Below are 12,328 nucleotides of genomic sequence, written 5' to 3' on the forward strand. Positions count from 1 at the left end.
TAAGGTTTACATTTAGAGAAAAATTGCATGCAGGTAGGAGAGAATATTATAAAATATAATACACACTCACAGGCTATTATATACAAGATCTGTATCTTATAACATAAGAACGGGAAATTTGGTTTAGGAAAGAATTCCATATTAAAGATCTCTCAGTAGTTTAATGTAACACTTTAAAAAAAAAAAAAAAGAAAATGGGTACTGTAGCCTGTATTTTATACACATATTTTATTTTGACATAAATGCTGTCGCGATATCGACATAATAGTAAAAATCAAGAAAAAGCGAGAAATAATAACGCATTTCCGCTTCTGAAAGGGCTTCCGTACGGGTTTGATTGGATGGTTGGAAAATGCCTAGACCGGTTTGAAAACGCCCAATAATTGGGAAACACCTTCTTCTTGTTCCGCAGAGACCTATACTTGGCGGAATGGACTCATCCTCAAGGTAACTTCCAGGCTCCGCCCTCAATAGTCCCTCCTCATCCTATGAGCAGAATTGTTGTGCTATAAACTGCAACACGTGCATTTATAAAGCAACAGATTCTCTATGCACTTAGACACAGAAACAGAAGTAGCCTACTGAAGAAGATACCCAGAGCTGGCTAAGAAAACAGGATGACAGAGGAAAAGAAAGGTAAAAAGATGAAATAGGCAAATGGTACCTTTTAAGCAATATCTCTTAATGAAAAAGAACATGTCAAGTTTAAAGAGAATTATATTGGTATATAAAAATGTAAGTTAAAATTAAGTTATTTTTGTTTGTTTTAAGAAAGTTGACCAACCAATCAATTTACAGTAATGCATACCATTACATCGTCAATTAAATATTTTGTATTGTGTTAATAATTTGTAATTATGATTGACCGTGCAACGTTGGAGAGTCCGAGCTTGATTATGTCTGTGATGTGATGCACAAAGAAACTTCACGAAGCTAGATGGAGATGACAGAGCATGTCATAAATTTTATGTGATAGTAATTTTCAATACTGTTTAGGCCAGATAGGGTGGGTAGTATGCACATTGGGACGCAGGGATAGTGATTTTGTCAGTGAGCAGAGGCCTCTAGAGGCTAAAAAGCGAGTGAGTTGGACAGTAGTATGGCTACGTTCCATGAATCGGTTCGTTCGAACAGTCCGTTTCAAAGAATCAGTTCAATTTATATAATTAAACATACATTTATTACATTTGAAGTTTTATTAATAAGTGTGTTGATTGTAATTTCATGTATCCTACTTCAGGTTGTTGCAGACATGTCAATGTAATTTTAATCTTTTGGTTGAGAATCATACCAACTCTGTTTCATATGTGTGTTTATATAGGTCATAAATATATTCAATAACTGTTTTTAGTTAATTTTTGGTTCAATGAGGATTGACTCGAGAGGCACTCAGATCAGTTCGATTCCCGAGTCGTTTGAATCAAAAGAATGATTCGCGAATCAAACGTACTGGAAAGTCCCGTGTTAACGAAAGTTGCAAAAGAGACATATGAATCAAAACAGAGAGAGCCACACCCCTTAGACGAATCTCTAACGCCGGACTTGTCTTATTTCTCCTCTAGAGAAAGTCGAGTGCGTGTGTCACACGCGGTGGAGCCTGAAAGCGATTTATTTCCACTCAGACGTGAAGGGTCGTCTGATAACGCTGAGTGACGGCGGGCGTCGGGTTTCCAGGGACGAGTCGTCCTTCTGCCACGGGCTGACGTTCAGCGGGCGACCGGTGAAGACCCAGGAGAAGCTGCGCCTGCGGGTCGAGCGCTGCGACGGAGACTGGCACGGAGCGCTGCGGCTCGGATTCACTCATGTTTCACCCGAGCAGACGACTTTACCCGCTCTGGCCATCCCAGACCTGACCAATTCTCCGCTGTACGCCGCAGTGATAGTCCCCGAGCACATCTGTCGCCCTGGCTCAGAGATTGAGTTCATGTTGAAGAAGAATGGCAGTCTGAGGACACGAAGCTCTGATGGCAGAACACACACGGAGCAGACCACCCTGAACCCCAAGTGGCCCGTCTGGGCGATGATTGACGTCTACGGGCAGACCACGGCAGTCACGATGCTTGGTGAGGCGTCTGTCTGTCATATTGTGCTCTTAGTGGATTAAAGGCATAGTTCACCCAAAATGAAAATTCTATCATCATTTACCCACCCTCAAGCTGTTCCAAACTATGAGTTTCTTTCTTACACAAAATAAGATATTTTGAAGAACGTGGGCTGCAACAGTTGATGGTACCCATTGACTTCCAATGCATGGGTATTGTTTCATCGGTACAGGTGTGAAACCACTTGAGGGCAAGTAAATGTTGACAGAATGTTCATTTTTGGACACACACACACACACACACACACACACACACACACACACACACACACACACACACACACACACACACACACACACACACAAACAAACAAACGATACACACAATCACACACCTTTTTAATTTTGTGGTATGTGTATGATAGAGTATGATATTATATCAAATCATGCTATATTTTTCTGTAAGAGAAAGAGCCAGGGGTTTTCAAACTTTTTTCCTAAAATATAAATGCATAATATTCACGAAAAACCCATTTATGCAGTGTGCAAAAAATATTATAAAAACAGCTAATTAATTTAGGATTAATTCAAATGAATTAATGATGTTTGCTAAAAAAATTATAATATCATTGTAAAGAAAATTGTTAAAATATTATCTAGAAAACTGTACTTTTTATTGAATTGTCATAATATTTCAGATTATCATAGAGTAGAATAAAATAATCTCAATTAATCTCATGATTTCTAACCAGCCTTTAGAAAGCATAATATAATAATAATTGAATTAATGAATAAAATTAAAGATAGAATTATTAGTAGTAATATTTATAATAATAAATAATATTTATGTTAATTATGAACAGATAATAATAAGATACAAATAATAATATTGTGAATGTAAAATAAATAAGTCATGTACAACAAACAAATTCATTAGTATCTTAAATGTACCTGATAACTTTGACAGCTCTAAAAATACATTTAGTAAAATCTTATTTTTTCTCTAAAAGATTTCATGGAACGTTTGCGTCTCCAAGTTTGAAAACCCTTGAATTAAAGCTACACTCAAGCATAATCATAAAGAAAATCTTGTTTTTTTTTAGTTGTCTTTGCCTAACAGTAGATGTGCTCTGTGTATACAGGTTCCAAAATGAAGCGCTGGATCTTCAGCAGTCAGTCCTGTCCTGCTCTCACACACATCAAACACACTGAAGATAAAGAAACGCAGGAGAAAAAGAAACAAATGAGCATGCTGGAACAGAGAAACCTGAGAAACCCTCACCTTGACAACACAGGTGAGAATCAGACAAGAGCAAGGCAGCTCTGTTATGGCCTAGTACACATCATTTCACCACCTAAACTCTTCTCTTTTCTTGCTTTAGATCATGAAGCGCCAGACTGTGAGGAGTGTGTGGTGTGTTACAGTGATGTGGCAAACTATTGTCTGAGCTGCGGTCATAAATGTGTGTGTACTTCATGCGCCATGAAGGTTCACATGATGTTTGGGACCTGTCCTCTGTGTCGTCAGCCCTTGGGTTCCTTCCAGCCATATGACCACTAGCTTTCTTCCCAGTCCAGTTTGTTGAATGTATATTGAATGTATTTTAAGTTATGTGCTGCTGTAATGTACAAATCTGTCACTGCATTGTGCAGATGTATTTTTAATTTTTTTTTACTTTGTAAGTAATTTTGGATAAATTCACTGAATTTAAATGAATATTTATTTTTATTTTGAGTCATTTTGATTATATATGTATATTTGTACATATGCTGAGATGTTCTAAATCTATGATGTAAATATGTATTTATGTAAAAATGTATTTTTGTTTGTTTAGTTTTGTATTAAATGCATTTTATGTAAACAGTTTGTTTGATTGATTTTTTTGCTGGTCCTGCACTACTGCACATTATTTTATAGGAAAACAGAAACTCCCAGCAACACACAAGAAACGTTTACGAAAGTTTGTTTAATTCCACATAATTGATAGTAATTCTTATCCAAATTGTTTTACGACGTTCATGTTCAGTGTTCATCAATAGGAATATTGTTGCAGAGAAAGTCTAAATGTAAACGTGAGTGAGCTTTTTCCTTTAAAATAGTAAGTTGAACATGGTCAGGAAGGGTGGAGAAGAGGAATCACGGATTTGGGCGCGAGAAATGCAGTGTGTACTTATAAGAGAAAGTGCTATATTTGGTTTAGTTTGTTAGTTTCTGGCTTTTTGATGTTGAAATACCACAGATTACTTGAGATTTTAGGGAATATTGAGAAATACGGGAAAAAATGATCTCGGGATGATGCTTATTTTGATATTATCTTTTTGAAATGGTAGGCCCTAATACATAATATTTAAACCAGTCAAAATAACACCGGGGCTAGTTGTCACAAAGAGCTTTGAGTTAAAAGTCTAAAGTCATTCGTTTGGATTACACAGTTTTAGCATAAACTAATAATCTGTGATGCATATCTGACAGTTTTAAAAAGCAGGTTTATATACCGGTATATATTTAAATATATACACACAATCTAGGCCTATTTGTTAAACCAAACATTTTAATATATGAAATCTTGCTTATGTAGGCCATGTTCATACTTTTTCAATTGATTAGTTTTTCACACAATTTTTGCCTGATTTTAAGCTATTTAAAGAAGTACATTTAGAAAAATTTATGCAAATGTTTAATAATAAAATATACCATGATTCACTTTAATGAGTTCAGGTTAAATGATCAAATATTAAATGCACAAGGGGCCATCAATGCAGTGACTAACTGATGTGAAATACTGACTTATTCTAAGCCTAATGCAGATCTTTGGTGTTGTACTTTCTTGTATCATTTGTATCTGCAGTGGGCAACAAGTCTAATGAGTTGGCCATCAGCATTAAATCATATTTCCCAGAAAAGTTATAAGAGTGGGAAAATCATAAAAATAGGGTGAGGAGAGAGGCGGAATGAGTGGGACATGACCTTTGGTTGTTGATCACGTTGTCTGACTGTTAAATATTTATTTTGGATGGCAGAACAGAGCCTTAGGAAGGCGAAAAGAAGTGAGGGAGGGTTTACAAAGCCACCGAGTCAAAGCAGAGAGAGGGGTAGAGAATGACACACATAGTGAGCTGAAGATTGCAGCTCAGTTTGATGAAGAAAACAAACATCCTCTTCAACAGCTGACGTGCAGCACGGAACGTGTCCTCGGGTCACTACAAAACACTCTAGTACTTCTGTATGGTCTGTCTATCTTAATGTAAACTACCATTCAAAGGTTTGGACTCACAATGACATGTTTGTTTCTTTGAAAAGAAATTATTGTTTTTTTCAGGATGAACAATTGTGTTGTTTAGTCATTTAAAAAAAAAAAAAAAAAAAATCTGACTAGAAGGATTATCATAATCTAGAAAAACAAATCAGCACATTAATTTTTTTAAAATATTTATTTTTTTCATGTAAGTGGATTTCCTTGTTGACTTGAGTAATAACTGCTTTGCCATCACAGGAAAAAAAAAAATATTGTAATTTGCCAATTGCAAACTATTTAATGGTAATGTAGTTACAATAATTATCCTATCATATAACAGGCTATAACAATAATCCCTATCTTGAATTGCTCTTTATTTATTTGAATGACAGTCTTTTTGTGACCCATTTAACTGCTCATTACATATCATTGTGAGATATGAGGAAAGGGAGGTGGTGTGGGGAAGTATAGGGATGAATAGTCTCATCCACTTCAAACTCCTTTCCCTGGAATAAACCTGTGATAAAGTCTTTTTCAGAAGTGTCTAGTACATGTGATAATACACTGGTTTTGTCTAATGCATCACTGGGTGTGAAAATGACTTCTTGAGGAAGTGTTTTTTCAGTTTAACCTCAATCTTACAGTTAACATCAGCTCTGTCCTCTGTTTTTAAAACTAGTTGCTCAACAAGGGTTAGTTTTAACATCACCATGCTGATTTCTTAGATTGTATGTTTCAGTGCAAGCATGAACAGTATAGCCCAGGCGTGCCCAATCCTGCGCCTGGACGGCTGCAGTTAGCTCAAACGCACTTGTCTGGAGGTTTCTAGTGAGTCTGGAGACCTTGGCTGTGTCTGAAATCACCCCCATACCTTAAAGGGATGAAAAAATTAAAATTCTGTCATTAATTACTCATCCTCATGTAGTTCCAAACCTGTAAGACCTTAAGATATTATGATATTTGTGATGAAGTCCAAGAGCTTTCTGAGCCTCCATAGACAGCAACGCAACTGACACGTTCAAGGCCCAGAGAGTAAGTAAGGACATCATTAAAATAGTCCATGTGACATCAGTGGTACAACCTTAATTTTATGAAGCTATGAGAATACTTTTTGTGCGCAAAGAAAATAAAAATAATGACTTTATTCAACAATTTCTTCTCTTCTGTGTCAGTCTTCGCCACACGTTTATAAGAGTACCACAAAGCATGCATGTGATGCTGCTGATGCAGGAGACAGAGCTCTGACGTAGAACCCAGATGCACTGCAATTTGTTTACAAGCAGAGGAAGACTCACGTATGCATTGTGGTACTCTTATGAAAACACACCACAGACTGACACGGAAGAGAAGAATTTGTCAATTAAAGTCATTATTTTTGTTTTCTTTGAGCACAAAAAGTATTCTCACAGCTTCATAAAATTAAGGTTGAACCACTGATGTCACATCTGGGCCTTGAACGTGTTAGTTGCGTTGCTGTCTATGCAGGGTCAGAAAGCTCTCGGATTTCATCAAAAATATCTTAATTTGTGTTCTGAAGATGAACGAAGGTCTTACGGGTTTGGAACGACATGAGGATGAGTAATTAATGACAGAATTAAATTTTTTTGGTGAACTAACCCTTTAAATAGAGGACTATTGAGCCTATTTGAGAGGACAGCCATTTGTAGTGGTCTCTGAAACCATAGTGGACGTTACTGAGTGCAATCAATCCCATAAGGACCCACAATAACGAGTGTACAACCGATGTACGGTCAACGGCTAGAGAATACCCAAAATGCACTATGAGGGTCTTGCCTGAAGATGGCGCCTGCAGCTGAATCATCTATCCATCCATTTTCCAAACTGCTGATGGGTAGCCAGCCTACTGCAAAATATCATACAGGTATAGATTTCGTTTTAATTGATTGTTAAATAGTTTAATGCAGGTTTACATGCTTCAAGTTCAAGATAAATCTTTTCATTTCTACTGGATTGGAAAGTTTGCTATGTTTTCTAAAAATTATTAAACAGCAAACTTATTTTAAATATTTAACTGAAAAAATCTGACTCGTTCTTTAATCACACATCACCACTTTAAGGAAAACATGCGAAAGTCAAGACTTTTTCTTTTTACAACCTTAGACAGTAATTTGAAATGTGCTTTTTAGGTTGATGTCGAGTGCCTCATTTTAACCGGTCAGCCCAGTTGTTTAAGTATCCTCTAATTTAATGGACATCAGCGGTCTCTAAACATCATTGCCTGTGGAAATAGCATGTTGTGTGTTAAACATAGTGACATAGTGATGTTATTTGATTGGCATCTCATGCTCCAGCACAGGCTACATCTCCAATTCACCTGAAGGAAGCCCTGAGGTTGCAATCCTGTTCAGTTGAATTCCAAGTAGAGCAGGCATGAAGAAATTAGATGATAATATGTCAGAGAGACATAAAGAGAGTATCTATCCTCCAGTGAACAATGAACTCCAGTGAACAATGATGTATTTGCAGATCAAACAGGCCGTCTGTGTGCGGGAAGGGAAATGCATTCATTTGTTCTTTTGATTTTAACACACATGTGGGTGTTTCTCCTCAGCCTGCATGGGACTGTCTATTATTTCCAGCTGTGCATGTGTGTGTGTGAGTATGGGATGGAAACTATTACAGAGCTTTGGACTCGTTAGGCACAGAGAGTTTCATGTATGATCCTGGCTTGCCCAGAATGGTGTATTACACACACACACACACACACACACACACACACATGGACAAAGGCTGAGTCACAGAATCACAGTAAATTGCAAACGCCCTCCCAGCAGAAACAGAACTGGCTGTAATCCGTTCCCTCTCTCTGCTGCTTTCTGTGCTGCTCATTCCAGGGAAACATCTCCTCACGGTAAATACCCGTCTTGCAGTTCTCCTCAAACTTCATGTCTCTCTTTTACTCAACTGTATGCTTCTGTTCTTCATTGCTGGTCTGTTTCATAAACGTGATTTTCAGCTTTTCTATCTTGCTGTAACATTTGTGGAGATGCATGCTGGGGCTCAGACAGTGAGTATTTACTTGTTTGCTTTCAGGGTGTGAAATGTCAAATGCAGGTACTCTGTGTGCAGTGGCTTATTAACGTATAAACCATCTTAGAGTAATGCTAAAGTGGACTAAAAACAGATCCAAGCCTATTTTCAGTGATAGTGTGAATGCAAAGAGAACATCCAGTGCTCTTACAGCTGTTATGTTATCATTTGCTGTTAAAAGAACGGGATGTTGTGAAATTTTGCACTGATAGTAGCTGAGCCTGATCTGCTAGATTCCTGTCAAACAGTGCTTCCCATGTGGCTGGTTTGCAACGGTCATTTATTTATATATATAGTAGATGCAGTCAGCCAGTAGTATAGGGGAAACAAATTGGGGAAGGGGAACGATGACAAGAAAGGCATAAAGAAATGTTCAGTATTTGTTTATTTGTTTACTAACTTACTGTTTTTTGTACTTCAAAGTTCAGAACAGATTTTTTTGCCACTAAATTGGAAGCTAAAAAACACTATCAATTCAAGAAAGTTACAGGATGATAATAGATGCAGGTAGAATCACACATCTTTACATGTGCATGTCAGCAGTTGAGTTGACTTAAAAGATCAAATTAAAATCAGAATATAAATAGTAAATAGATAAATATTTGCCAGAAACCACTTCATAGTGAAACTAGTGTTAGAAACTAAAACTATGAAACATCATATTCATAAATTGAAATAAAGCTGAAATAAAAAAATAAATAAAAATAGCGTACATATTAGATGAAAAAAACTGATATAAAATTACTAAAATAAACAAACAAAAAAATGGAACTGGAAAATGTACTAGTAAATTTTTGCCGGGACGTTATCTATTCATTTTACAGACATTTCCATTAACTCTCCAAAAACACAATGAAGTGCAAAATTCTAAATACTGGTGAAGCATATGTTAAAAAAATCAATATGGAAAAATTATTCATATTTATACAGCACATTGTGCCCTGTTTTTTTTAGAGTCTTAATAGATTTGCAAAAATAAAAACCACATAACAATTTTTAATATTAAATATTCACATTAAATTAAAAGGAAAACTAAAAACACAACCAAAATTAAATATTAATTAATGCCATAATAGCACATAAATAATACCAATTAACACAAAACGGAACGCTGCACTTTTATTTTGCCAGAGATGACTGTGGTGTTATTTTATGAATATAACTCATCTACTGAAAAATACTTTTTTTTTTGATTATTGTAAATGTACGATTTTTTTTTTTTTTAATCTTTTCTAGATTTGTTTTAGGCATTTTTGCCTTTATTTAGGTGGGATAGACAGATTGGACAGAGAATGAAATGGGAGGGAGAGTTATGCACTCAAAATCTGCTGAAGCTGGTTGCCTTATACTTTTAAGGTTGGCCAACTTTATTTATTTATTTATTTATTTTTAAAGTGTAGGACTGGAAAGGACCAGAGCTGGGATTTGATCTCTGGTCACAGAAGCACAACCGTGTTACAACATTTTTGATATTTCTCATTGTTTTCCCCATAGAAACGAAAGGGTAACTTGAATCAGATGCATGCGCTGTTGTTTCATTGACAAGCATGGATAGATCTGAGGCTGCTTGAATCTGATGGTACAGGCTGAAGTTCTTGCTCTTGTGTTTTGTATCTTGCACATTTTATGCACAGTAGCTCATCTGTGTTCCAGAACATTCAAATGTTGAGGTCACAAACTCTGCATCCCTATAAAATCAATTTTTATTGAGTGTTATATATCAGAGATATAGCAGCGTGGTCTGGATCTTGTCAAGAGTAAATATTTACCATTGTGGTGAACCTAGCTTCCTCTTACGCAACACTGAGTCATGCCAGGCATGCTGTTACTCAGCAGTGGCTAGCTGTCATTCACAGTATCCCTTCAGCCACTGGTTACATTTTGTCAGGATTGCAGCAACATGTTTATACTATAATTGTCTGTATAATTACTTTGACAAATCATAGCTATTTTAGATTGTGTTTTCATTAGAGCGATGGATTTCCACTTGGTTTACAACATTTGTTTAGCCCAAGGACCCCATTTAGTTGCTCAGAAATGCAGTAATAACAGCAACGCTCTTAAACATTTTTACAATTTAAAATAGCTGTTTTCTGTTTGAGTATATTTTAAAAAGTAATTTATTTCTGTGATGCAAAGCTGAATTTTCAGCATCATTACTCCAGCCTTCAGTGTCACATGATCCTTCAGTAATCATGCTGATTAGCTGCTCAAGAAACATTTCTTATTGTTATCAATGTTGAAAACAGTTGTGCTGCTTAATATTTTTTGGTGGAAACAGTGATGAACAACATTTATTTGAAATATAAATCTTTTGTAACATTCTAATTGTGTTTGCTGTCACTTTTGACCAATTTATTGCACCCTTTCTAACCCTTTTAGAACATTTAGCTAAAACTTTAGTTGAAGTCAATGCATGTATTTCATGCAATATTGAAAATCTTTCACGAAAATGTGTTAAATCAAAAGCTGGCAACCCTCCTGCAGTAAAGACCCCCGGTTTAAAGAAACCTGTACATTTTATATGCTTTCTCACTCTATATTTGGTTTATCTGTATCTTTAGAACAGAACTGAACCTTGTCCTAACAGAATAAAAAGAGAAAGACAGAAATAATAAAGAGAATGGCATAATGTTGAGGTTTCTTTCAGTCCACTAATCATCTTACTGGCAGACACAAATATCTGCTTGCTGCAGGAGACCAACCATTAATAATAGAACCGTATATGCCTCCTCTCCTAGTTCATCACTCACTCTCGATGATTTATTTCTCTTTTCTCAGTCTCACACGCTCAGCTTTCACAGCAGTGTAAGACCTCTGTGTGCTGCCCTCCTCTCGTCTGGTCTCACCTCATGCTTTCTCCTGTTTAAACTGTCAGATGTGAATGTATTTTCTTCTCTCCTCCACTGTTTTGCAATAGTCTGGTTGCTGTTTGGCAAAAAGACACACACACACACACACACACACACACACACACACACACACACACACACACACTCACACTCACACTCACACACACACACACACACTCACACACTCACACACACTGTAAGACTATACTATTTAAGACTGGTTTGCCCTACTGAGCCAAACCACTGAATTATTAAGAACGAACTGGCTCCCCAAGATCCAGTGGAAAATAGACACTTCTGGAAAACAGCACACATGCATAAAAGAGTTCAGGTAATCTAAAATTCATACACACTGAGGCAGCTGTACCCGATAATGTTTTATTATTGTTGTGTTGCTTTTTAATGATGGTGGTGTGGCCTAGTGGTTAAAGATCTGGATGTAAGTTCGAACCCCACAAGAGGGATTGAAGAATAATGACTATTGTGCTCTTGAAACTTCAAGTTGCTCCAATAAGACTATAGATTAAAGCATAAGATAGATTCATATAAATCATATGTATATGTCAGCTAAAAAACTCTTATTACTTCGTTCTCTCTATTATTTCCTTTTGATCATGCCAAATTCTAGCTTGCATAAAACTCAAGTCTTGTAAATCAGATCATCAGAACTTTGTACTGCACTTCCTGAGAAAACAGCAGGATATAACATGCCTCAGATAGTCGATTATAAATCGATAATGTTGTAAAACAGATGTAAAATATTTGTTATGATCAACAAGATGATTTTATCTGTTTTTATGACTATATTGCTATGTTTATGTTCAACTTACTTGTATTCTAAAATGTTGTATGATCGTAGGTATATTCATGTTTAATAAATAATCATATAATAATAAATTTTTAATAATTGCATTTTTATTATTTTAAAGAATTTTTCTTTTATTTGTGCTCTCATTCAGCAAGGATGAAGTCACAGTAAAAACGTAAAAATGTATCACAGAAAAAATGATCACAGTTGTCACAAAAATACTAAGCAGCAGAATTGTTTTCAATAATGATAATAATAAGAAATGTTTCTTGAGCAGCAAATCAGCATATTAGAATAATTTCTGAAGGATCATTTGACACTGAATTTAAAGTCTGAGTAA

General features: G+C 36.0%; 2 protein-coding genes across 5 annotated transcripts in view; both read left to right on the plus strand.

The window, feature by feature from the left end:
* Positions 1 to 494: 494 nt before the first annotated feature.
* LOC306848778 (E3 ubiquitin-protein ligase NEURL3-like) lies at positions 495 to 3,908 on the plus strand. Of its 2 annotated transcripts, XM_079383547.1 has the most exons (4): positions 495 to 636; positions 1,563 to 2,063; positions 3,184 to 3,336; positions 3,424 to 3,908. In XM_079383547.1, exons 1-4 carry the CDS (start codon positions 618 to 620, stop codon positions 3,600 to 3,602), a joined length of 852 nt encoding a protein of 283 aa, XP_079239673.1. In that variant the 5' UTR covers positions 495 to 617; the 3' UTR covers positions 3,603 to 3,908. The 2 variants fall into 2 exon arrangements, with proteins under 2 accessions (XP_079239673.1, XP_079239672.1); XM_079383546.1 differs by having other exon boundaries at positions 558 to 636; positions 3,184 to 3,608.
* A 4,168-nt stretch (positions 3,909 to 8,076) lies between these two features.
* Positions 8,077 to 12,328, plus strand: part of sorbs3 (sorbin and SH3 domain containing 3) — a 53,247-nt gene continuing 48,995 nt past the window's right edge. For all 3 annotated transcript variants that reach the window (XM_079383532.1, XM_079383533.1, XM_079383536.1), the window contains exon 1: positions 8,077 to 8,149. The gene's annotated coding sequence lies outside the window, so the exon portion shown is untranslated. The remainder of the gene's footprint in view (positions 8,150 to 12,328) is intronic.

This window comes from Barbus barbus (assembly GCF_936440315.1).
Source record: "Barbus barbus genome assembly, chromosome: 28".
In the NCBI taxonomy this organism is placed as follows: Eukaryota; Metazoa; Chordata; class Actinopteri; order Cypriniformes; family Cyprinidae; genus Barbus; species Barbus barbus.